Here is a 27600-nt window from a genome sequence, read left to right on the forward strand (position 1 = left end):
CAGCAAGGCAATGTGCATTCAGTGAGCGTTGAAGAAGCCATGGAGGAGGAAAAAGGTTCAGCGAGCATGAGAGGGAAGATGGGTTGCAATGTCGGGCCGAGTTTCTGGGTTGAGCATGGAACGGTGTTGTTTTAAGGTTGGGGGACTTTTTTGTCCCTAAACATTTCTGCCACATCCATGTGGGACACCATTATGGCCACGTCAACATAACGACATTCACATCAGACATCTCCATTACATTTCACAATCTCAGTTGGATGGAAAGATCCAAGTGTCCTAGTTTTGAGAAAGATATCTGGCAGTGGAAGCATACCTACATTCACAATCACCATCTTGATTTGTTGTTCTTAATTTTAATGTGTGATTCTTTAATCTTCTTCAACCAAAATCTACCAAATTCTTATTTTAGGCTAAATAACAACTCTCTGATGGAGCAAAGGTTGCAAAGTAATTTTGGTATGTAGGAACCAAAAGCTTGGAGTTCTATTTATACTTAGCTATTAGTTTTCATTAAACCCTAAAGGCCCAAGTAAAATAGAATATCTTATTTTACTCTCATTTAAACCCAAATCAAAAGTAATAATGATTTATTCTATTTAACATTCAATACAATAGTAATTACTGAAAACAAAATCATGTATTTGTTTTCTCAACCAGACTTATGTCATTTTTGTCTTTTCTGTAAGCTTTTTCCTTCCAAATGTTTGAAACTTCTTCAAAGGTCAATCCTTTTGTCGCTGGCATGTAGATGATCACAAAAATAATTGCAACCAAAGTGACTCCCAAGAGAATCATGAAACTCCCACCAAGCCCTATGGCATCAACTACTGAAAGAAAACTAATAGACATCATAACACTACAAATCCAATTCACAATTGCAGACATGCCACCACATATTCCTCTATACTCTTCAGGTTAAATCTCTGAGTTCACTGCCCATGGCACAAGACCCATACCAGGGGCAAAGAATATGATATACAAAGCCAAACCAACGATCGCAAGCCAAGCATATACTTGACTGGCATTGACATGTCCTATAATAAAGCATGCCACAGAGAGGATGGTCAGGGCTATAGCCACACCTAATAAGCTACCAAGAGTGAGCATTTTGCGGCCTGAAGCATCGATAAGATAGATTCCAAGAATTGTGCCACCGGCATTCAAGCCAGAAACAATGAGGGAGAAGAATAATGCAGCGTTGTTTGATTTGAACCCAGCTAATTGGATGATTATTGGACAATAATACAAGACAATGCTAATACCGATAAATTGCTGGAATGCTTGAAGTCCAGCCCCACATATAAACGCAACTCTAATGTCTTTCAGCTTGAACACATAACTGTAGTTAACTTTGACCTTATTTTTCTGTTCTTTCTCCAAGTGAAATTCGAGAATCTCAATCTCATCTTCTAAACGAGGTTATGGGTAAATCTTGGATAGAACATTAGCGGCTGCTTCTTTCTTGTTCTGTAGGTTAAAGAAAAAAATTCACATACAAGAAGAATAACAATGAATTTGGAACATGTTTTACATGTATTGACATGTATAGGTTTTACCTTAAAATAGAGCCATCTTGGGGATTCGGGGAGGAAGATCATAAAAACTACTTGGACCACTGCAGGTGAGCCTGTAACTCCGAGCATCCAACGCCACGTACCCAGGACCTACATGCAAAAAAATGATTTTATCAGGAAACTATTTTTACGAAAAATTTAAATTGATAGGAGGTGTATGAATGATTATATCTCTAATAGATTCTTCTACTAAAAAACTTATGGTGTGTTTACCTTAATTTTTGCATATATAAGTCATTTTTCTCTTTTTATTTGTCTTATATTAAATTATTTCTTCTGGAGTCAACAAAGTTTAAATTCTAGACCTTCAAATTATAAAAACTACGATACCAGTTGTAAAATTACTTCCCCCAAGAATTTAAGTTTAAAGAAAAAATACATAAATAATTACATTTCTAATAGATTTAATTAGATATTATAAAATTATGACTGAGTATTTAACAGAAAAACTATTATTATTGTTGTTACTCTTCTTATTAACAATCCAGTGGTGATTAGCAAATTATGTACGCTTACCTTTGTCAAACCATAATTGATGACAAATGAAAGAAATTGTCCACCAATAATCATAAGAGCATTGAAGCCAACTAATCCTCCTCTTATTTCAGATGGTGATACTTCTGCAATATAAACAAGAGCAGTAACGGAAGCTGCACCAACACCAAGGCCAACCAAAAAATGGCCTATTATAATAACACAAGGATTTAGTGTAATAGCCATAATAAGTGATCCTACAGCAAAACAAAAATTTGCTACTACAATTGCCATCTTTCGCCCTAAAGCATCATTAATGTAACTGCCAATGGTAGCACCAAATATTGCACCAACCAAGGCCATAGCAACAATAAGTTCCTGCAAATATAAACACATAATTACACACAAATATATAAAACATAAAAATCAAAAGTAAAGTCTATGGTTATTATTATGATGATTATGGTGACTATCATATTTAAATGTATTATTTGATAATAAAAAAAATATTATTTTAAATTTTACAATACTTGTCCAAAATTAAAATTACTGTGTAGACGCCATAACAATAGATATCATATTAGGCGCCCAAGACAAAAATTAACATTCATGTATAGGTTACCGAATTCTTCTTCTTCTTTTCCTTGTCTTTTTCATAATTTTCAATCAATCCCAAAAAGCCTAGCATTGTTACGTTTTAGTGGGTGTCTTATTCTTTTTCACTTAGATCTTGTGTTTGTAAGATTTTTTTTTTCTTTTTGAAGCTTTATTTTAAGGTCATGTGAAGATGATATCATAAATTATTAGATGATTTGTCATTTTGATTGAATGATCTAAGAGATTGCAATTATAGAAATAACCATCTTATTTTAATAAATGCTTAATTTTTTTTTAATGTTGAGCATTTTCTCAATTATCAAAAATAAAAACTTTCTATAGTCAAAGTGTGTAACTTAGTAAACCTTTTTGCTTATTACCTGAAAAAAATAATTATTCTTGACATGCTTGAAATCCTCTTTTATATACAAGAGGGCACTTGATATCACACCAGTATTCATTTATTGATCAAATAGAAACAAATATGAGCAATTATGTGGGTATATATTCCTAAAAGAAAAATATAATAAAAAAATTATAAAATAGTCAATATTAATTGATTTTTCTTGCAAAATTATTTTTTTAAATTTTTATCTTTGAAAAATTTAGAGGTTAAGATTAGAATTGTGTAAAGAGTTTAAAATTCAGGGTTTTAAATTTAGAATTAAAAAAATTACTAAAATTAGCTTTCTAATTGAACTCAAATGCATATATATATACCAGTATCATAGCCGAATAAAAGACCTCCAATGCCAGCAGTGAAAGTAATTGCAATGATGTAAGAGTTTTGAAAAATTGATATTCTACGCTCAGGATGTTTTTTTAAGTAATTGAAGCATCCTTCTCTCATAGAAATATTTATATCTGCTGCTACCATTTTAGCTTGCTCCTTGATTATCAACTATGGTTATACATACAAAAGATGAGACATCATTTTATAGAGAATACAAAGGTTAATTCTATGGTGCCTATGACTTAGTGCCTAAATTTTGCCCAACTTTTTTTTGTAGTAAATTTTGAATTTTTAAAAATTATTTATTTTTATATCTTTTAAATTAAATATTAATTTTTAACTCTTTTTAGTAAATAGACACCATCTTTTAGGCACCATAACATTCACCGAATACAAATGCTTAGTTTAGTATTCTAGTTAGTTCTCTTTTACGAAAATTAGTTATATTTAAAGGGATTTTTTGTTTATTCTAAGTAAAACTGGCTAAAAATCCATCACTTACAACAATGTACAAATACAAAACAATAAAAAATAAAACTGATTAAAGATATTTACAACTGTAATAAGAAAGACAACTCTTCTATTGTTATAGCATGAGGTAAAATTAAATTATGAAAGGAAGAAGAGGTTTAATTTGTTTTATTTACTTTTCTTGGTAAGTACTTAAACAATCAAAAGGGTGTAATTGGATGGAAATATTTATGTATTTAGTTAAGGCATTTTCACTTAATTAAAATTTAAAAATATCGTATTTATTTATATTTCTCGTTTGAAAAAATAAATTGATATTTTTATGTCTTATTTAATTTTATTTATAAATAAATCTCAGTAGTTAAATAAGAATATTTTTTATTTTGAATATGCGAAAAACCCATGTGACTACGAAAGAAATTTAAATAATGAAAAATATTAGGTTCATCCTACATATATAAGAACTCAAGTCTTAGAAAATATCTCATTGACTTACCAAATTGACTTATTTCAACATAACAAAAGATACAACAAAATTTTTTATTGGTCGATTGCGTCATCAAGTCCTATTATAACATGTTTATGTAATAATTCTTTTAATCTTTAGAAATACTTGATAACTACATTATTGATGCACAATTTAGCCCTTACTTGTTGTTATATTGAGTTTATTTTAATTAAATTATTATAAATAATTAATTTCAATTGTCAGTTGGCTATGAAGTACCAACACTTTTTTTATTTGTCGTGTTTTCGTATCGGATACATTTTAGACACGATACATATTGATATTTGTCCAACACCCGTATTTTTTGTGTCCAACTGTATCTTAATAAAAAATTAAAAATTCTTCTCCGAATACAATTGGATACACCTAAATACTATCACGTGTTTGCGTATCTAATCTTATTCTTAACATGTATTCTTAAAATGAGTTTAGAAATATTATATATTATTAATATTAAAACAATATATTTTAAATATTTTATATAATTATAAAAAAATATTAAAAATAATTTATATTTTAATATCAACAAAATATTAAAATATCATTACAATTTATTTAAAAAATACTTTATATTTTATATATATGTCGTGTCCCTTCTTTTATAAGAATTTTAAATTCACGTGTCCACATGTCCTATGTCTCGTATCGTGTCGTGTCCCGTGTCTGTGTCAGTGTCCATGCATCATAGCCAATTGGCAATATTTTTTTCCAAAGCTAGTCATTTATTAATTTCATCAGATAAAATGAATATAGTGATGTCCCTTCCTTAGAAGATTTTGGCATTTCTTCCTCGCTAAATTGCCTAGACTATCATTGCTGCCATCGTCAGGTCCTTCGTTCCTTGTAGTCGTCTTCTTGCAAGCTAACCCAGTTCTAACCAACACCACTATGGTTCTTAATTGTCATTGACTATTGACGCCGCACCGAGGTTGAAGATTTGCCAAACCTATTTCGCAAGGGGACAGAGCACTAAACAATGAAGAGTCTGTCTCTCCTTAGGGCACAAGTCTTTTACATTTTGGAATCTTTTGTGGATGTGCTGGACTAGAATCCTATTGTAAAGTAGCCTCCAACGAAGATCTTAACTTTTGGAGGGCACCGCAAATCCCATAGAATTCCCTCAATTTGAAAATAATTTGATATAATTGCATAAATTTACTATGTTAGTCACTATCAGGTATGTATTGTCATCAGTGTGGTATCACTTAACGTGTCATATCACTAAATTTTGATATTATTATTAGTAATAGAAGTGATAGAATGACTAATATGACTAGTTTAAAATTTTTTAAAGATGAATTTGATTAAAAAAATTCAGAGACCAATCTAAAAAATGAATTATTTTAAGACAAATTTGACATTTTACTCACAAACCAATACATATAAGTATATACAAAGACACTATATTTTACATGAGGCCAATGGCGGAGTTTGAAAAAATTTTGGAAGCAAAAAATTTTATTTATATTAAAATAAAATTTATAAATATAATTACTTTTAAGTTTATTACTAATATGACAATAAATAAATAACTATATAGACATATATTATAAAATATCTTAAGTTTACCGTAATCCCAGCCAACTCTATAAAATTCATAAAGTTTGCCTACATCCAGCAAACTTCAAATTTCTAAGTTTTTTTTTGTGTTGAGGAGCACAATTCCTACTATACCATTGTTAAATATGGCTTATTCATGTGTACTCTTGTATATTCTGATAATGGTGGTCATGGCCGTTGACGATATTGAAGAAGTCATGTTTATTGTCTGTACAGTATTTAACTCCACAACTTTCTTTCTTACCAAATTAAACCAAACTAGGTTTTTTCAAAATTAAGGTGTTGGGGAGCACCATTTCTACTACACCATTGTTAAATACAACTTATTACTGTGTACTCTTGTGTACTCCTATGTATTCCTGGAGTCGATGATATTAATGGTTGCCATTGCCAGTTGTAAAGCTTAGGAATTTGAAATTCACCCGGATTACAACGAACTTTATGAATTTTATAGAGTTCATCGGGGTTATGGCAAACTTTCCCCCACCAAAAAAAAGTTGGATTCCGAAAATTAAAATTTCAATAATTTTCTTTGAAAAATAAAATTTTTTTATTTTATAATAGAAAAAAATCCTATAAAATACTTTAGAAATTTCAGAATTAAAATTGTAAAATAAATAACTATATAGATAAAAGAAATTAATTTCACTATAACTAATTCTAACATTAAAATTATAAAACCTAGTTGATAATGAGAATAATAAATAATAATGAGAATAATATTTTAATTTGTATAAATAAGTTAATAAGACTTTTAATTTATAAAAATTCATTAAAATCCAAGTGGAAGATGTTATTGTAAAAAATCCTGTAAAAAATCCATTAAAATACTTTAATTTGTTATTGTTTTATTGTTAGTCAAGGAGAATATGGAGGTGATTTTTTTTTATTGCAAAACTCAAATATGAGGATCAGATTTGGAGTTAGGCAAATTTTTAATTAAAACATGAGGATCATATTTTTAGAGTGATAAATTCATGTTTGAGGATGCACAAATCGAAGGATCTAATTTGTGGGTAGTTAATTTTTTTATTTTCATTGTAGACAAATTGGTAGATCAAATTTGCAAATAAAAAAATTTAAAATTCAAAATTAAGAAATTTGTGGGTATGTGAATGAAAACTAACCCTCCAATTTCATGTGAACAAAAACTGACCCTCCAATTTCTTTGAAGCTGACTTCCACAGCTGAGTGAAACACCAACTTTCAATAACAAAGCAAAACACAACCATCTTTCCAATATTAAAATTAAAACAAAAACAAATAGGTCCCTAAACTTTTGTCACGCAGAAGTTTTGGTCTTTGAGGATTAGAAAATATATTTACGTCCCTGACTTTCTGAAAACAAGAACATTTGGATCCCTCTGTCCAACTGAGATTGTGAAACGTAACGGAAATATCTGACGTGGATAATGTTATGCTGACATGGTTGTAATGGTGTCCCACATGGATGTGGTAGAAAGGTTTAGCGACAAAAAAGTCCCCCAACCCTAAAACGACATCGTTCCTGTCCAAACTCCCTCATAAGATCGTCCATGACCGCGGGCCGCAACTATGAGAATGCATCATGTGTTTGATTAGTTTTCTCTGAGAAATTCTCATAACATTCCTTTCGTTCATTAGCATCCTTATGGACGAACCCTTGTTGCAACGCGTCTCTGAACTCAGCATTCAAGTCGCCCACCGAACTCGTCCAAACAATGATTTCGTTGTCAAATTGCTTCAAGTAAGCTTCACCCTCTCTTCCTACCCTCATTCTCTACGTGACATGCGTGCTTCAATTTTCTGTTCCTTTTTGTTTCTTTTCTGTCCATTTTTTTCTTTTAAAATTCTTACTCGGTTAATGAGGGCAAAGTTGCCGGTCCAACCAACAGCGACAAGGCAGGCGATGTTCATAATTGTCCTTTGAAGAAGGCTGGTGCGGAATTTGGTTCAAAGGGAATGCAACAATGGCATTGCAAGTGAAGGAGAGAGTAACCAACAGATGATGATAACGAAGAGGCTGGAGGCAGCATTTCCGTTTCCAACCAACAGCAGCAAGGCAATCGGCGTTCAGCGAGCATTGAAGAAGCCATGGAGGAGGGAAAAGGCTCAGCGAGCATGATAAGGAAGAGGGATTGCAATGTCAGGTCGGGTTTCTGGGTTGAGCATGGAACGGTGTCGTTTTAAGGTTGGGGGACTTTTTTGTCCCTAAACCTTTCTACCACATCCACGTGGACACCGTTACGGCCACGTCAACATAACGGCATCCACATAAGACATCTCCGTTATGTTTCACAATCTTAGTTGAACGGAAGGATCCAAATGTCCTGATTTTGAAAAAATCAGGAACGTAAATGTATTTTCCAATCCTCAAAAACCAAAATGTCCACATGACAAAAGGTGAGGGACCTATTTGTTTTTTTCTCAAATTAAAAAATGATGCTAGATAGTGGAGGAGCAAGTGTAACCAAAAAGAAAAGAAAAAGATTAAAAAAAAAAAAAAAAAAAAAAAACCATATTACACAGCTTAAAGAAAAGGGGGAAAAATTGCAAAACCAGCATTCAGTCAAACACAAAACAAGAAAGCCAGAAAGGTGAATTTACAACATCAAGAATGCCTTTAACTGATGTGTAAGAAACGATGTAAGAACTGAGGAGTACAAGTGTGACAGAGAACCTAGAAACCTGAGAGTGCTTCCTTTTAGTTTATTGTCATAGGTACAAATGTATTTCCAGATTGTGGCACATAAATGAATAAAAGATGAACATTTAAAACTACGGCCACAGTTATCAAGTGCTTTCTTTCACATATCCACCAGTATCTTCAACAACTTTTGTCCATACATTTGCTATTTTCTCAGCATACCCCACCTGTTTGTTAATTCACAAAGATGGTAAGGAACTAAATCAGAAGCGTGCATGCACTACTGAATTCAAAAGCAGCTGAATCAAAATCTACCATACTCATTCTTAGAACGTGAAATGAAAAATTTTTGCCGCGAATTTTCACGAAGCTTCATTCAGAGACGAGCAGGAAGAATTATCATTGATTGAGTGCCATATCATGTCATATACTCTTTTCAAACAACATACTAAGTCATACCTGACTAACAACGTATCCTTTCAACATGTTTAAGAAGTCTGTTCGCCTCTCTCTATCAAGCCTTTCCAGTTCACTCTTATTGTTCTCCTGCATTGAAAATTTGGCACGCCATCAGCCAATTGAATATTCAGCAATAAAATAAAACATGTATATTAAATAAGAATTGCATAAAACATAATGCAAGGAAAGTCGCATTGCAACCAATTTCAGAATTGAAGATTAAATGATTTAACCATAAAGAGTAAGCAAAGATAAATAATTAAGTCTGAAACATTTCAGCTTAGCTAAGAATCATAGGCAGGCTTGTGAACTTTGAACATAAATAGGAGACAGAGCCCTTATAAATCAGGCTGAGATGGAAATTTCTAGCAGCAGCCAAAAGTATTGCCATAAATTTTTACATAAAATCAAAACAATAACAGTGATGCAAGACTAGTTCTTATTGATAAAGAGATCAGTGATGTATATTAATCAGGTGGTGCAACTTCACTAACACATTAATCACCTGTTACAATTTACAGGTGTTTAATTGTCAAGGAAATTATTTAAAAAAACAAAAAACAGAAAAAGGCACAACTTTGATGGATCAAAAAAAGATAACATCACCAAAAACTTTTAACTGGAAATTCATATAAATTTGGATCACAAACTGTCCTCAAACCAGAAAGCTATATAATGTTGAAAAACTACCTTCAAACAATGAATAAAATTTTACGACACTTGAATGTTCGACATACCTTGATCCGCTCATATTCCCTAATTGCCACGTTTTTAGCATCTTCAGTAACTTTTATGGTATCTTGTAGCTCCTCTAACTTCCGCATCCTTGATTTGTCACCCCCAAAAACTCTGGATGATGCCGCTTCAAGTTTTTCAGCTCTAGACTGCAAAGTGGATAGTTCTGATAGGAGAGTCTGCACTGTCAATAATGCACTTGAACGGTCTGAGAATGCGCCATGGACAGCCAACATCAATCCAAGATATTCGTGAAGTGTATCCTGCTATGCATAAATTGGAAAATGACCAAACCAAATTATTTGGTGAGTAGTCCTTTGGTATGAGCACGATCGTCATAAGAATATTGCATCTTATGGTATTCATATATCCAACAGACAAGGAGAAGATAAGACTAACGCAAAAGCTGAGGCCAAAGAACATAGTTCGTATAACAAAAATGCTATGTACACACCAAAAATCAGCCATTATATATTTGTGTACATGTGTAGTTTAACTCATTTTAATGAGTATTTTGTACTTCAATGTGTATTCTACACTAGTGGCTAACTTTGGTAGCTGATTTTGATGTATACCTAGTATGGTTATAATCATGCAAAGCTTATAATCCACCACTTTAAGAAAATTTGCAGCTTGCAATTGATTTTATAGAGTTTGAAAGGGACCACCTAAACCAGAAAATCAGCAAAGTACGTAGTTGAAAATAATATAAACAATGATTTTGTAATTTACCAAGTGCTTCACTGTTTGAGCATTTAATTCTCGATAGAATCTGCTAGCTTTGACAGCAGCTGTTGCTAAACCCTTCATATCCGTAGCCCGTACCCTCTGCGTATTCATGACAGCTTCCTCATTCTCAAATTTAGTCAGTTTTATGAATGCCAACCCTAGTTCACCCATGGTTTCTCCCATATCTTGCTGAGCTTTGACAAGTGATTCAGCCTGCACAAAATATGCCAATGATGAAAAAAATTCACAGTAACAAACAATAATCGAGTCAAAAAACTCTGCAAAACATATTACAAGACAAATCAAACAAGCTATCAGACACATGGAAGATAAAATAAAAAAGTTACTGATAAGTACACACAATTGACAGTTCCATGAGCAGAGGAACACCTGTGTAGATGCATTAGTGATCTGCTGCTCAAGCTCTTGAATCCTTTCCTTCTTTTCAAGGAACTCTTTATCTTCCTCCACAACTGGCGGCTTAGAACCTCCCCAGTCATTGGCCATCGACTGCTTCAACTCCTTAAACAGCCTCATAAAATCCCTTCCCCCTTTCGCGGGTTGCACAACCTCCTGTGGCCCAATCACACTTTCCCCCATCAACTGCTTGGGAAGCCTTGCCGCACCGTCCAGCATCCTCGACGCCACATCAGTAGTCGTTGGTAATGGGAGCTTCCCCTGAACCTGCAGGAACACCCTGAACTCATCACTCTTTCCTATCACCGGGTGTGCTCCGAGTCGCCGCAGGTACTTCTCCAGGGCAACCCTCCTCTGCTCCACAAACTCCTGCTTCTGCATAACCTGTTATTCAAACAAGTGAATGAGAAAATTGTATTGATCAACCAAACTTACCAAATTTATATGCATCAAATTCATCAAGTATAGTCTGTATAACAGAATTGAACTAGTCAGTAGCAACTGAAATTGTAACAAACTTCTAACTACCTGGCTCTCCACTATGCTTTTATCTGGTCTTGGTGGGATGAAGAAGCCCCGGTACGACTCTGCCAGTCTGTCGGAAAGCGTGACCACGTCCCGGAACCTTCTCCGGACTCCGAATTCATTCCCTCCGAACTCTGGCACATTCGTCCTCGTCGTGATCAAGTAGGTAACATAGCTGTTACCGCCGGGAACGATGGAATTGGAATTCTCCTGCTCCTTGATAGGGTTCGATACGGTGATCTTTATGTACTCCGAGGTCGGGGAACGAGATCCAGAGAAGGAGGGGCTGTCGGAGCTACCGGAGGGGCTATCGACGGAGGAAGCAGCGCCGTTGAAGGGGCTGAAAACGGCGTCGTTATAGGAAGGAGGGTCGATGTAAGAGGAGGTGTCAGGGAAGTGGTGGCGGCGGGGCGACGGCGGCGATAAGAGGGGATCGGTGTCGGCGAGAGGGTGGTGGGTGTCGGAAAGGGTGGACATGGCACTGCGGTAGTTGGAGTACGATTTGATGCCGAGGGGATCGTCGCCGTTGTGGTCGTTATTGTCGTTGTCGTGTTCGTCGTGGAGTACGAGGTTGTGCATTTGCTCTGTGGGTTCTGAAACCTCGGAGCTCTGGTTCTCAGAGCCCATCATTGCGCTTTAATGAAATCAAAATGAAATTGAAATTGAAATTGAAATGAAATTGTGGCTGAAACTGATGTTCCTTGGTGAATCAGGAAGGCTTGGGGTTGAGGAAAATGGAGTTGGGGGTGGTTGGCATCTTTTAGGGATTTGGTGCTGGTGGTGCCGCTGCTGAGAGAGAAAGAGAAAGAGGAGGAGGGAGGTGAGAGTGTTCAGTGGTGCGGGCTAACATACGCCGGGGGTGTAACAAAATAGGGTTAATGGGTTTGGGTTGGAAGAGTAAGGTTGAAGAATGAAGAAGAAGAAGAAGAAGAAGAAGAAGATGGTTGCAGTGGTGGTGGTCCAGGCACGAGGATCACGTGGGGTTGGTTTTCGCAGGTGCAGCTGATAAAATTACAGAACCCAATGCCAGGAATACTGTCTTGCCTGCGGGTAGCTGGATTTGATCCCCTGTACTCTATGCTTTTCAATTTTTTCATTTTTAAAATTTGACCATGGACTTAATTTGGCCTCCAATTTTCAATTAATCCAATATATATCTTAAAATTTTAAGACGTAATTTAAATTGGTCTTTTCATCTATTTTTATCACTGAAGATAAAAGATGACGTAACACATTTAGTTGACACTTGGTTCAGTCTTTCATAACTCTCTAAAACACATCTCATACACCACAATCTCCTTTACAAGTCACAAATAGTCGGGAGTTCACTATTCACTCCAGACATTACCATACTATCAGAACTCACTTTAGCAGTTCAGCTCACTTCCATTCACCGCCACACTATTTGGGGCTAAAGAAGACGTCGCAGCGGTGCAAGATGGTTGGTGGTAGTCAGAACAAAGGGAAAGAGTACTTTAGTATTGATTTCATGAAGAAAAAGAGAGAGTAAAAAAAGCTAACTAGAACTAAAGGAGGAAAAAAAGGAGAGAAATTTGTTGGTGATCCATGCTGATAATGGAAGAAGAAAAAGAAGAGAGACAGGGGTCGTCGATGGTGGTGGCCGAGGAGGATGGTGGTCGAAAATGGTGAAAAGATGATGATGACGGCGGAGAATGTTGGGAATAAATAGTATGACCACAATACCCTAGGATGCTAATTGAATGGATATTGGGTATGATTTAAATACTTGTAGCATTAATGATTAGTCAATAAGGAATCCATCAACTCTCGGTAAAGAATTTGAGCCCTATAATTATAATGACTGAGATGAATAAAACCTTAGCCAAGAAAATTGAATGAATGAAGAAATGAGTTTTTTATGTCATTCACAGTTCATTATAATAATAGTAACTATTGATTTTGAAAAACTAATTCTTAATTAAAGATGTTAAAAATGATGAACAAATATTATTGGATCATTATAAATTGTTTGTGTAATTTGTCTTAGTGTGCAGGAGAATAAGTTAAGCAAAATTGACCCATGCAGCTTGAGATGCAACCCAAACAATGTCTTGCCCATCTATGCACAAGATGGCCCAAATATTAAGCTAATACACATATACCTTGGCCGAATGTAATTTCAGCCTCACAACTCCAATCTTATCCAAGGAAGGAATATGGATGAACCAAGAAAGAAAGAAGGAATTGAGACCAAACCCTTCTGAGTTCACTCGGTGATCCTAAAGCCAAATCCACACAAATCACTAGGTCACCAACAAAGTAAATAAAATTCAAACTCATTTGATTTCTCTTTCAATTCTACCGAACACACTCTCTCTCTCTTCTCTCTCTTCTTTTTCTCCCTTTCTCATCAAAAGCTCAGAACCAAGAAAGAAGAAAGTGAAAAGAGCCAAAGCTAGGTTCTGGTCAAGAACAAAAAGTTTATTTCCAAATCCAAGCAAGAAGAAGGACTACAACAAAGAAGCAATTCTTATTAGGTTAGAGCACATCAAAACGTATCTTTCCCCATTTGTGCTACACCTAGGAACCGTGAAGAAATCTGCCAAGCCTCAAGTACAGATCAAGCAACCATGAAAAAAATAAAGTCAAATATGGTCAGTAGAAAATTCACGGTCCGAATCTAAACTTGGGGCCAAAGAAAAGATTCACGATCAAGATTAAAGAAGCTTGAAAAAAAAGGATGAAAGAGAAGGTAAGCTGCATGTTAAAGATTCAGCCTTCTCTCTATGTTCTGATGACACCGCTGTAAAGTCTGATGCTGGAGAAGAAGACAGCAACAGGTTTGAATTATTTCAACATTGGAAGCTTCACTCTTCTATAATAAGGGTGAATGGCCAAGGGTTCAAGGCAAGAGAGTAGAACAAAGCACTGAGTTCGGTTCTCATAGCTACCTAAGCTGCTTTGAGTTCTTCTCCTTCATGGTTCTCATTGAGTATTTCTTTTTCTCAGTTTAGTCTGTATGAGTCTCATTGAAAAAGACAAACATGGTGAGATTTGTAAGAAAAAGCCAATGAGAGGTAAAAGTCAGTGACTTATACTTGGAGAAAAAAGCATAATATGTCTCATATTTTCTTTATAGATCTTTCTATTTTGTGTCATGATCCTGCGAAAATTTTCTTGCAAGTTGGGTTAGCACTTGGCTGTTGAAAGCTAGGTTAAGTCCTAGTCAAATTCAGATTGGGTTAGAATCTGGATTTGTCCCGGATAGGATTGGGTAGATCCTAGGGAGAATTGGTGACTGTAATCCATTGAAAGATAGTGAAATTCCGTCACAGTTGTGATGGAGACTGGATGTAGGCTACATTGCACTGGGTAGCTGAACCAGGATACATCTGTGTGTAATTCTCTTTTCTCTACTCTATCTCAGTTTCTGAAATTTATGCGACAAAAAGAAAGTGTCTCGTATTTTGATACGAGACAAAAACTAAAATATCTCCTCAAGGTCTCTTGGTTAAGCTAGGTTAAAAGTCAGCAAGAAAAGGAGACCAAGATTCAACCCTTTCTTTCTCTTAACCACTGATAACTATCAATTGGTATCAAAGTTTGGTCTCAAAGAGATCAAACTTTGCAGCTTGGAGGAAAGATCCTAATGGCGAGCAACAATGGTTCCAACGTGGTGGCCTATACTCTAATAGAAGGGCAATCCAACAACAGACCTCCATTCTTCAATGGAAATAACTACATCTATTGGAAGGAAATAATGAAGATCTTTGTTTAATCGGTGGACTACAACATATGGAAGATCATCATGAATGGTCCCCAAGTCCCTACCAAAACAGGAGCAGATGGTGTAGTTGTTCCCAAGTCTGAAACTGAATGGAATGATGAAGACAAGAAGAAAATAGAGCTCAATGCTAAAGTTGTCAACATGCTTAACTGTGCTATCAGCTTCGAGAAATACCGAAAGGTATCAAGATACAAAACAGCAAAGGTGATCTGGGATAAGTTCCAAGTCACACACGAAGGCACTATCCAAGTAAAGAAGACCAGAATAGACATGTTGTGTAAAGAGTACAAGATGTTCTCTATGAAGGAAGAAAAATCTATTGACGAAATATTCAAAAGATTCACCGTCATCATCAACGGCTTAGATGCTTGGGGATTACTCATCCTGAACCTGTGCTAGTGAGAAAATTTCTGAGAAGTCTCTCAAAAGAGTGGAAACTAAGGCCATAGTCATAGCCGAAAGTAGTGGCATTAGTCAAATGACTTATGATGAATTGAGAGGAAAATTACTTGCTTTTGAAACCACTTACTTGAAAAATGACACACACAAAAAAGGAATTGCTCTCAAATCATTTGCTGAGTCTCTGGATGATGAATCCAGTGATAATTTATCTGATAACGAGTTTGTTCTTTTTGCTAAGAAATTCCAAAAAATGATGAAGCTGAAAGGAAGAAGCAAGGGGGGCAGTTCAAGAAGACCAAAGAAGGACTTAAGCAAAATAACTGAAGAAAGAAGATAAGACCAGAAAAGACAAAAAGAAGGGGCTTATGGCCTCTTGGGAGGATCTGGAGAACGATTCATATGAAGATAAGGATCTAGAAAATAACTCTCAAACCTGCCTCATGGCCGACCATAACCAACCTGATGAGGTAATTTTTGTTGAACATTCCAATAAAGACCTTCATCTCATGACTGATCATCTTACTGAAAAATTAAGATGCTTCTTAAATGAAAATCATGATCTTGAATCTCAAAATGACATCTTAAAAGCTGAAAATGCTTTTCTCAAAGATAAATTAAGGGAAGACGAAACCGCTGTTGATCTTGTTGAAGAAAACAAGCGGCTTAAAGCTGAAATTAAAGGTTGTGAGAAACAACATTCAGTAATTGCATATTTAAACTGTTTTGAAGAAAATGATAGGCTGCACAAAGAGGTCAAAAGTTTAAAACAAGATCCGGTCAAATTTACTCAAAGTTCTGAAAATTTAAATAAACTATTGGCTAGTCAAAAACCTTTTTATGATAAGGCTGGATTGGGTTTTCATAAGAAATCTGAAATTGTCTTTAAAAGATCACCATTTGCAAACATGGCTTCTACCTCAGATGACATAAGATTTCAAAACCCAACTAATCTAAAAAAATAGCAACAAAAAAGATTTTGTCATTTATGTAATCGAGATGGACATTTTCCCATTCAATACTTTATAATTGAAAAACTGATTGGTGATAAGGTCTACAAAATAGTTGGCAATTATAATGATCTTGGCTAAAGGATATGGTTTAACATTAAAGGATCCAAAAAAATTTGGATACCTAAGGTCACTTGAGAATTTTTCTTGCAGTTGTGCCTAGCATCCAATAGGAAGGACAATATGTGGTACTTAGACAGCGGATGCTCTAGGCATATGACCGGAAAGTCAACGTTTTTCATCAAGTTAGACAAGTATGATGGAGGCTTCGTGACTTTCGGTGATAACGGAAAAGAAAAAATAGTGGCCATAGGTAAAGTAGGTAAAAATTTCTCTTCCTTTATAAATGATATTTTTCTTGTTAACGGATTGAAATACAACTTACTAAGCATTAGTCAATTATGCGACTTAGGATAATTGGTCATTTTAAAAAAAATTGGTATGCTTAGTCATTTGTGAAAAATTCGGTGAGACGTTGTTTGTAGCAAAGAGGTGTAATAATGTGGTATGCTGCGTTTGTTTGATGGACGTAGACACTAATACATAAACACGGTGGTACACATCCACCGTTTGTTTGCTGAGACACGGATTTTTGAAGGACACGGTGACACACAAACATACATAAAATACATGTATTTGGTTTCTTTCAAAAAAGATGAGACACTGAGACACATTGAATAAGACACAAATATTTACTCTTTTATCCTTATTAATTTACTCTTATACTTATCCCATTGGTGATAATATAGGGATAAAATTGATATTTAGTTTATACTGGTGTGTCTTATCCAGTATCACCAAACACAATAAAAAATTTGTGTATCTTTGTGTATATGTCTCTTTGTATATTTATATCTGTGTCCATGTATTTGAAAGACAATAAACAAACATAGCCTTAAAGAACAAAATGTAACATATTTTACCTCCATAGAATCTGAAAAATGGATTTGGCATAAGAAATTAAGACATGCAAGCATGTACCAAATTTCTAAACTTGTAAAAAAAATTTGGTTAGAGGTATTCCTAACTTAAAGTTTGACAAAGATATCACTTGTGATGAATGCCAATTAGGCAAATAAACCAAATTTTCTTTTAAGCCCAATGATAGAATCTCTACCAAAAGGCCATTAGAAGTGCTACACATTGATCTTTTTGGTCCTACTAGAACCCAAAATTTGGGAGAAAAATACTATGGTTTAGTGGTGGTTGATGACTACTCTAGATTTGGATGGGTTTTTTTCTTGGCTCACAAAAATGATGCATTCAAAGCTTTCTCTTCTCTTTGTAAAAGAATTCAAAATGAGAAGGATTTAAAAATAGCTTGTCTAAGAAGTGATCATGGAAAGGAGTTTGAGAATCAAGACTTTGAAATGTTTTATGATGAATTTAGAATTTCTCATAATTTTTCATGTCCTAGAACTCTCCAACAAAACGGAGTTATTGAAAGGAGAAATAGAAGTCTCCAAGAAATGGCTAAGGCAATACTTTGTGAAAATGAAGTTCTAAAATTCTTTTGGACAGAGGCTGTGAACACAGCTTGCTATATTTTAAATAGAACCATCATTAGAAAAGGGTTAAAGAAAACTTCTTATGAGCTATGGAAAGGAACACCTCCAAATGTTAAATATTTTCACATATTTGGATACAATCAAGAAGAGGGCATTGACTTTGATGAGTCATTTGCTCCGGTGGCTAGAATGGAAGCAATAAGATTATTGCTTGCCTATGCTGTCCAAAAGAATGTGGCTAGAATGCTTTGGAGTCTCGTTGCATGCTTGGTCTGTGGAAACTTTTAAAACCTTAAGAGGTCAGTGGGGTGAGGTAGTAGGTTGTGATACAATGATGGAATCGTGCAGTTGCTTCAGTGTTGGAAGAGTGCAAATTTATACCTGTGTTATGGACGTGATCAACAAATGGATACACATTACAATAGAAATCAATTGCTTCGATGTCCTGGTAAAAAAGGTGGGTCAAGAGACGTATGGAATAGGTTGTATGTTGGATAATGGTGTTGATGGAGACACAAGCAGTGAACAACAAAGGAAAAGTATCACAGGTAACTGTACAGATGCAGTTGTCAAGCCGGTGAGACAAGCATACCAACCAGAATGCGTAAATCAGGCGGAAGAACTCGTAATTTTGGTGACGCGAGAGGAGGAAGAAGCAAAGGACAAATCGATAATTTCATAAAGTATTTTGAATGAGTGGATTAATGAAAATTTAAATCAGAATCATCTTAATTTGGTAACGTACGATTGACATAATGATGCTAATAAAGGGAGCGCTGATTTTGTGGGGGTGCCATTATGAGTAATAAAGAAGATTCAGATAAAACTGTATCTTGGGATTTTGACAACATGCATTGTGGGCTGTTAGAGGGTGCCAAAAAGGAAAAAATTACAAACAAAGGCAGGCAAATAAAATGGGCCAAGAACTCTTGTAATTACAATTGTGGCTATGAAATGCTGTTGGGCCAAACTAATCCAGCGGGCAAAAACTTGATGGGTGCTAGGAAAGGCGTGACGGGTGGACCAAGTCAGCTGAGGTTGGGTCGTGTTGATAGCAGCAGATGGAGGGAGAGCCGCGATGTCCCGAGTACAACAGGTAGACCTATGATTTTTGGAGGTGGAGGCGATATGTTGACTAAGGACTTAGGAGCACGGCGAGCTGGCATAGGCTGAGACGGGGATGGTGAGAGCCATGGCTTCGAGAACCGTCTTGCATTTGCTCAACGCTGCCCAGGCATGGTGGATGATGGGGTTGCGATTAAGAAGGTTTCGAACGGTGGAAGCGTCAATTCTGGTGCAGTCCGAGAGTGGAACCGTGGGAGCCAACAATTTGAGGACCGATTTGAAGCTCCCAAGCGGTACTCAAGCACAGTGAGTGTTGGGGTTGTGGTTGAGAAGGTTGGGAATAATGGTAGTGGCAATACAGAGGAGTTAGAGAATGATGTTCTCGCGATGGTACCGGCAGAGTTGGAGGTTGGAAGGATTACAGGGGTTGAGGGGGTTGATAACAATGAGTGCCAAGAGGGTATAGGCTATGGCTACAAGGGGTTGTCGAAGGTATACATGGTGGTGTTAGCGACGATGGGAATTATGGGGATATTGATGGGGAAAATGGTTCAGATGGGGAGAACAAGGCGGTAAGTGAAGCTGAAAGCAGAAGCTACACAAACAAAAAAATTGTAGTAACTGATGCTGTGAATGGACGTAGTGGTTTTACGGTTGATCAGAGGATGTTGGTGAGGGTGGGGATGGAGTTGGAGATACACAAACGGGGGACTATGAAAACAAAAATGATGAGGAAATTGGTAACAATCAGTGTACAACTTTGGAGGAGCAGTTACTGGAAAACAAGAGGACATGGGAAGTAGCAGTGGAGTCTGGTGCAATATTGTACAACGAAGAAGATGATATCATGGCTATCCTCCAAGCTCAAAATGAAAAAACTGCTCAGAAAAGAAGATTGGTGAAAGCAAGACGGTGCAGACCTAAGAATAACAAAAAGGTGTGTAATAATTCTTTAAAATGATCTTTAGTTCGTGGAATGTTAGGGGGTTGAGGGGGGATGAAAAGTTGAGAATGATAAAAGACCTTAAGAAAAAATATAAACTCAACATGTTAGGCTTGATTGAGACCAAAAGGCAGGTAGTGACAGTTTGACATAGCTAGTTTTTGGGGATGTGATAGTGCGGGGTGGGAATATGTTGAGTCTGAGGTGCTTCGGTTGGGTTGTTGTTAATATGAGATGAGATGTTTTTTAAAATGAATAATTGTTATAAAGGAGAGAGATGGTTGTGTGTGGAGGGGATCATAGTAAAGAACAATTTTAACTGTGCTTTTGTCTTGGTTTATGGTGCTCATACTAGAGATGAGAAGCTTGTTATGTGGGAAGAGTTGAGCTATGTAGCTAGATTATGCCAGGTCCCTTGTTGCTTTATGGGAGACTTTAATGAGATTGTACAAGTTGATGAAAGAAAGGGTACTGCGAGCCTATCAGTATTTGCTGAAGAATTTAAAAATTGGATACAAGAAATGTACTTGGTGGACTTGCCGTTCAATTACCGTAAGTTTACCTGGTTCAGAGGTCGTTCATGCAGTTGGATTGACAGAGTTTTTGTGAGTCTGGAATGGGTTAAGGAGTTCCCAAAGATTTTCTTAAGAGGAGGGCCAAGGGGCTTATCAGATCACTTCCCGATGATAGTGGAAGATACAAGGTTGAGATATGGACCTAGACCTTTCCGAAACCTGGACTCATGGTTTACACATGACGATTTTCTAAGAATGATTAAAGAGGAATGGATGGGTTTAGGGGAGATGCACTTCACAGAAAAATTGAAAGCCTTGAAGATTCCTTTAGGGAGATGGCACAGAAACAACTTTGGTGACATGGATAAAAAAATTATGAAGTTTAAGGAAGAGATCAAGAAGATAGATGACATGGTAAGTAATGGGGTATATGATGGAACAGTGGAAGCAAGAAGGAAGGTGTTAGTGACTTGTTGTGAGAAGTGGTATGTGAGGAAAGAATTGCACTGGAAACAAATGTCACGATCACGACTTGCGAAGGATATGGACAAAAATACCAGGTACTTCCACAATATAGCTTCAATAAGTAGGACAAATAACAGGATTAATGCTTTGGTAATTGATGGAAGGTTGGTAAGAAATCCAGCAAGAATAAAAATTGCTATCCGCGAGTTCTACAGGAAATTGTATCATCAAGAGAAGTCTCCTATAGTGGGTTTTAGGGATGGACTGGTGGATATGATAGCTGAAGAGGATGCTGTGGCTTTAGAGTTGTTGTTGTCAGTTGAGGAGATTAGAGAGGTAGTGTGGGATTGTGAATCATCTAGGGCACCAGGAAGTGATGGGTATAACATAAATTTTATTAAGAAGTGCTAGGATGAGATTAGAGCTGAGTTCACGGTAGCTGAGTTAGGGTTCTTTCAAACGTCCAGGTTACCGACAGACTCTAATATCACATGGGTTGCTTTGGCACCAAAGTTCATTGGGGCTAAGGAGATCAAGGACCTCCAACCGATTAGTATGGTTGGCTATATGTATAAGGTGATCTCAAAGGTTTTGGTTAGGAGGATGAGATCAGTTATGCCAGGCTGGTTGAAGAGACTCAGAGTACGTTTGTCAAGGGTCGAAAAATACATGATGGGGCTCTTATTGCATGTGAAACGGTACATTGGCTTAAAATGAGGAAGAAGGAAGCGGCAATAATCAAGCTGAACTTTCGAAAGGCATACGATAGGGTCAAGTAGAATTTTGTAGACATTGTTCTGCAGAAGATGGGTTTAGGGCGAAGGTGGAGGGAGTGGGTTATGGAGTGTGTCAGCACAACTTCTATGTCGGTGTTGATAAATGGGTCACCAACAAAGCCGTTCAAGATGGAAAGAGGTCTGAGACAAGGTCATCATCTATCTCTATTCTTGTTTGTACTTGTTGTTATGTCCTACATAGAATGATTGGAGAGGCAGTTAGGAATGGATGGATATCCCCGTTATTTGTTGGGAGAGACAATATAGAATTATCACATCTGCAGTTTGCCGATGATACTATGTTGTTCTGTCCGCTAAAAGAGGAGACTATTAAAAACTACAAGAGGCTTCTACGAAGTTTTGCGGTGATGTCGGGATTAAGTATCAATTTTGACAAATTCATTTTGATCCCAATCAACTGTGAACAATAGTGGGTTCGAAGTATGTGCAGCTTGTTGGGGTGTAAGGAGGCTACTCTCCCGATCAGATACTTTGGAATTCCCTTAGGAGCTAATCCAAGGTTGGTCAAGACTTGAAAGCTAATTATAGACAAAGTGGAGGAGAACCTCAACTTATAAAAATCTAAGATACTCAACAAAGCGGGGAAGCTGGTGCTCATCAAAGTAGTATTTTAAGTAGCCTGCCGGCATATTATTTAAGCTTATATAAGATGTCGAAAGCTGTTGCGGAGAAATTAATTTCATTATAGAAAAGGTTCTTGTAGAGTAAGGAGGATGGAGGAATGGTATTGCTTTGGTTAGTTGGAAAGTGGTCCAAGCTCCAAAAAAGCAAGGTGGGTTAGGAGTTGGAAATGTGATGCTTTGGAACACAGCCCTCCTGTTTAAATGGTGGTGGAGGTTTTCAAAGAGGAGTGTCCGTTGTGGAAGAAGGTGGTTTGCTCTTGTAATAATCTTTCTCCTAATAAGCTATTATCTACCCAGGCATTACCTACTAGAGGGGGTCCATGAAAGGATATTTGTCAGCTACAGATTAAAGAGCAACATATAAGAGATAAGATGATAACTGGCTTGTCTATAGAGATTGGTGACGGCAGGAGAACTCATTTCTGGGAAGATACCTGGCTAAGTGGTGGTCCTTTAAAGGATAGGTTTCCAAGGCTCTTCTCGGTTTCAATCCAAAAAGGATCCGTCATAGGGGCTTGTGGGTTCTAGGATAGGTTAGAGTGGATTTAGAACTTCCAATAGAGGCTTGAGCTTTTTCAATGGGAGTTGGAACTTGTGAATCAATTACATGACACTTTGAGACCGGTTAAACTAGCTATTCACAGAAAGGATAGAGTTGTTTGGAAATTTGACAAGCAAGGTGTATTTTCCACTAACTCATTTGTGCAGGTCTTACAAGCAGAAACGCTCTCGAAAAATATAACAAGCTATAGCTTCACGAAGACTGTTTGGAAAGGCTTAGTCCCCCCAAGAGTGGAGTTGTTTGCCTGGCTTGTTTTGATAGATAGGGTGAACACTAAGAAAAGGTTGTGTCGACTCGGAATTGTTAATCAGGATGAGAACGTATGTGTATTATGTAATAAGGATGTTGAATATGTTCACCACTTATTTCTTGGCTGTGAATTTACTTGGCAGGTGTGGTGCGCTTGGCTATCTGATTTTAGTAGACAATGGTCTGTTTCGGGTACTTTGAAAGAATATTTTCAAAGCTGGACAGGTGCTACAACTAGGAAAGAGGAGCGTAAAAAGTGTTTTATAAATTTCTTTGCCATTGTTTGGAACATCTGGTTGGAAAGGAACAGGAAGTTGTTTCAGAATAAAGGTAAAGGTACTGAAGAAATCATTAACATGACGCTTCTTAATTACAAGGAGTGGAGGTGTGAAGATCCTTTTTATTGTTGATGTCAATGTTGGAGATGACATAGGGATAAATATTTGCTTTGAGATGTTACTAGGTGGCTTTAACAGGTGTTGTTTTGTTGTTTTTCTTGCTTTTAAGCTCTACGTTTGTGTTGAACTCCTTTGTTTAAAAAAAAATTGTAAATACCCCTCTCATTTTCTCTTTCTTCTCTATCCACCACCACTTGTACTGTAAAATCTATTATCCCACTAGATCAATAGTTTTAAAATTACCAAATTGATGTTTAGGAAAAAACAAGGAATAGACGACGATACAAAAACAGTGCATCTAATAGCTATCATACAAGTTACTGAAATTACTGAATGGAATAAACAGTTAGATGAGTCCTATAACTCATAATAATGCAGCAAGAAAAATAGAATAAAAAAAATTAATCAACAGAAAAAGAGAACAGATAAAGAGAGGAGATGAAGTTGGCTAGAAAAAAGAGAAGAGTCAAGATAATAGAATATTGCAATGACTAAGGTGACGATTGAGGAAAATAAAAAAAGGAGAGACTCACATAAAAATGGTCAAAAAAACTTTTTTTTAAGGTTGCTGACGTGTCACTTTGTAATTGGTTGTTTATTAAAAACCGATTAATGAAATCTGTTTTCAAACTAAAAACTTTAAACCCGGTTCGATCCCGTTCTGTTTAAATAAACCGGTTCAGGTCTCTTTTTTTTCTTAGATCTATGAAACTACGTCATTTCACAGTCCTCTTCTCCTCTCTCAGCATTACTGTCACAACAGCTCTCTCATCTCTCACTGTGCCTCTGTGCCTCATTGACGCGAACCCAAGTTCTCTCCCTCTATCGGCATCGGTGTCTCTAACTGTCTCCCACAAGCTCGTCGTCGCTCACGTACGGTCTCCAATCTCGCGCACCTTCCCTGCCCTCGTCGTCGCTGGCGGCAGTAGCAGCAGCTTCAGGGACTGGACGTCGTCGTCGCTCCCTGTCTTGTCACCGCCTCGTAGTCAGTCTCGCGTCGTTGTTGCACCCGTCGTCGCCGGAGACAGAAGCAGCAGGTCCCAGGACTTCCTCCTTGCCTTTAGCAACTCTCGCCTTCAGCAACTCCTCGGCTTCCTTCGCACAACCTGGTCCCAATTTGGTGAGTTCCAAAAAATTTCCCTGTTCCTCCCTTTTCTATTTTGTTGCTTTCTTTGATTTTTTTTTGCTAAAAATATCCATGAATTAGTTTCTTTGTTGCTAAAAATAATCACATTGAGTGAAGATCACCAATGGGTATCCATAAAAACATGAACTTTATCATTGATTGAAGCCGAAATTGGGGGTTTTTACTATTTTATTAATAATTGTATAATTGGGATCAAACAGAATTAAAGGGGTTATGCAGAAACCTGGTAACTGAAATTTAAAAGGACTTTTGAAATAAGCAGTGGCCCGAGTAACTAACAATGTTGTAAAGGAATCTATGCATGGGGTTAGGGAGATATATCTATGATGAATGCATTTGTGTTTGTTATGTACACAGAGTCAAAGGTTGTTGGGTATGAAGTATGTAGAGGAGTTTGGCACAAATGAATGAAATGTGTGACGTTATTTGTCAAACCCAAATGTGTCACATTGTTACTTCATTGAACTTTAAATAATTTGTTGATGAAAATACACTGTGCTAGTTCTTTTGTTGCTGAAAAATCATTGAGATGAATTTGACGTTGATAACATTCACCTGAATTTGAATTTGTTGTGGTTCTACTCAAATGATCACTATGTTAAAAATGCTGCCCTAGATTTTTCATAGGATATTACTAGTAGTATTACAAAACTGATTGCTTCGAGACCTATGTTTTGATGCATATACTATTTGAAAAATTGTGCGTGAAATGTTTGGTATCTTGAATTTGAAAAAGCTTTAACAATATAAACACGAACATCGGCTTTAATATTATATGGAAAATGTTGCTAGACATTGGTATCTATTATCTGCTATAGAATATATATCTAAATTGATCCTAGAACTGAAAAATCTTTCTGGCCATTGAACTGGTACTAAAGGGTTGGTTGTATACAAGCAGTTGGAAGATTACCAATTTTTTTTTTTACTTATTTGATCAATCAAGCCCTTGTTAACATGATTAGAAATCCTTTGAACTCCACTGTTCCCATTGCTGTCGAGGTTTTCAAGAAGGCAGAGACATATGATCAGCATCATCTGTTCTTCAGCTGCTTTATTAGAATTTATAACACATCAAAACGGTTAAGTCATAAAGAATCTCAAAATCCAAGATTTTCACTTGAATGGAAGGGGGGGAGGAAACAGGATGAATTTTGTCAAACAATTTTGTTGGACATGGTGAGGATTGTGCATAATAAGCATATTATACTTTCATTTGTTTTAGGCTACAGGAAACTCCATTGTTGCACTAGGTGCTTAAGCCACAATTCTGTTACTTGGTTGTCCCTGGTAACTAGTTTTATTTACCTTAAAAGTTGTACAAGAATTTTGAAGGATAATGGCTACTATCAAGCTTTGAACATGTTTTTAACCTTGTCTCTGTTCCAAATTTAATAGTATTGCCATGTTTTTATTTTGATTTACTCCCATGCAGGCACTTGAGGTCGTTGAACTTGAACAAAAAGCCTAGCTTTGTTCGTGAGCTAGATGGACATGTTATGAGATGTGTACGTGATCAAAATGGGAATCATGTTATACAGAAATGCATTGAATCTATTCCAACCAAGAAAATTGCATTTATAATTTCTGCATTCCGTGGTCAAGTAAATTAGGAAATGTGAAAGCTCTTATATGACTAGATATGTAAAGAAGAATGTTGTAAGAATGAGTTGTATCCTTGTACCCACTGAAATGATTTAGTGAAAAATATGCAATTTTCTCCTTGGCATGATATTCCATTGCGATTGGGTGATGGTGTCTTCAATTATGTTGTTGAAATACCAAAATAATCTAATGCAAAGATGGAGGTCGCAACTGATAAGCTATATAATCCCATAAAGCAGGATACCAAAAAGGGAAAGCTTCGATATTACCTGTAAGAGTTAAATTTGGAGTGGTCTTTCTGTTTTAGTTACTGCACAATTTGGTGCTAGTATCCTAGAGTTTAAAATTGGTCCAATCAGCTGGCACAGACCGTGGTAAAATCTATCAATATTTAGCAATTATAGCTCTTTCCCAATACTCCCCTTTTCTTTTCTTTTCCCTAAGTTTAGTATATGGCTCTGGCAAAATAAACAGTAACATGAAAGACTCAAGGAGAATGAGAGAAGGAGAGAGCGGGGGTGAGCGGTTGAGGGTGAAACACGGTGAAGAAGATGGTCATGCCATCGGAAGAGATAAGGGGGAGAGCGTGGGTGGGTGTGCATCCAGTGTTAAGGAGGGTTCTTCTCGAGAGGGGTTAGAAAAGCCATCCAAGGTCTCTTTTAGAGATAAAGTCATTGGTGCAGAAAAGTCTAAGGCCTTTGCATTAGTAGGGTCTTTATCTGGGGATGGTATCGCGACGGTGATAGGTAAGTAGGGTGATTCTCGTCCACCAAGTGTCAGTTTTACCAAGGAGGCAAAGAGCTGTCTAGCTGAACCTTATAAGGAAGCCATCGTGATCAAGGTGCTGGATAAGCATTATGGCTACACAGCTCTCATGCATAAGCTTCGGATAGTATGGCGCATCAAAGGCGGGTTTGATTTGTTGGATGTGGGGTTTGGATATTTTTTGGTTAAATTTGATATTGCTGCGGATCGTGAGAAAGTCATTCTTGGTGGCCCGTGGTTGATAGACGGTCACTATGTTGCAGTAAAGCCATGGGATGTGGATTTTAGGCCATGCGAAAAATCCTTTGGATCAATGCTGGTATGGATTCGAGTCTCGGGACTTCCAATTTGGTGCTACCAGGAACAAGCAATGCTGCGAATTGCTTCTGCAAT

The 27600-nt window shown here is 36.6% G+C and overlaps 2 protein-coding genes and 1 pseudogene across 2 annotated transcripts; 1 reads left to right on the top strand and 2 right to left on the bottom strand.

Annotated features, from left to right (window-relative positions):
* Positions 1-633: 633 nt before the first annotated feature.
* On the bottom strand, positions 634-3522 carry LOC107607030 (inositol transporter 1-like; annotated as a pseudogene).
* A 4904-nt stretch (positions 3523-8426) lies between these two features.
* On the bottom strand, positions 8427-12533 carry LOC107609044 (sorting nexin 2B). The gene is made up of 6 exons (XM_016310866.3): positions 11412-12533; positions 10857-11267; positions 10470-10679; positions 9740-10000; positions 9003-9089; positions 8427-8770 (listed from the first exon to the last, which is right to left on the bottom strand). Exons 1-6 carry the CDS (start codon positions 12036-12038, stop codon positions 8690-8692), a joined length of 1677 nt encoding a protein of 558 aa, XP_016166352.2. The 5' UTR covers positions 12039-12533; the 3' UTR covers positions 8427-8689.
* A 2644-nt stretch (positions 12534-15177) lies between these two features.
* LOC107607029 (uncharacterized) lies at positions 15178-15555 on the top strand. Its single transcript, XM_016309019.1, has one exon. It carries the CDS (start codon positions 15178-15180, stop codon positions 15553-15555), a length of 378 nt encoding a protein of 125 aa, XP_016164505.1.
* The last annotated feature ends 12045 nt before the right edge of the window (positions 15556-27600 follow it).

Source organism: Arachis ipaensis, chromosome B7 (genome assembly GCF_059453495.1).
Source record: "Arachis ipaensis isolate K30076 ecotype BB chromosome B7, ASM5945349v1, whole genome shotgun sequence".
NCBI classification, from domain to species: domain Eukaryota; kingdom Viridiplantae; phylum Streptophyta; class Magnoliopsida; order Fabales; family Fabaceae; genus Arachis; species Arachis ipaensis.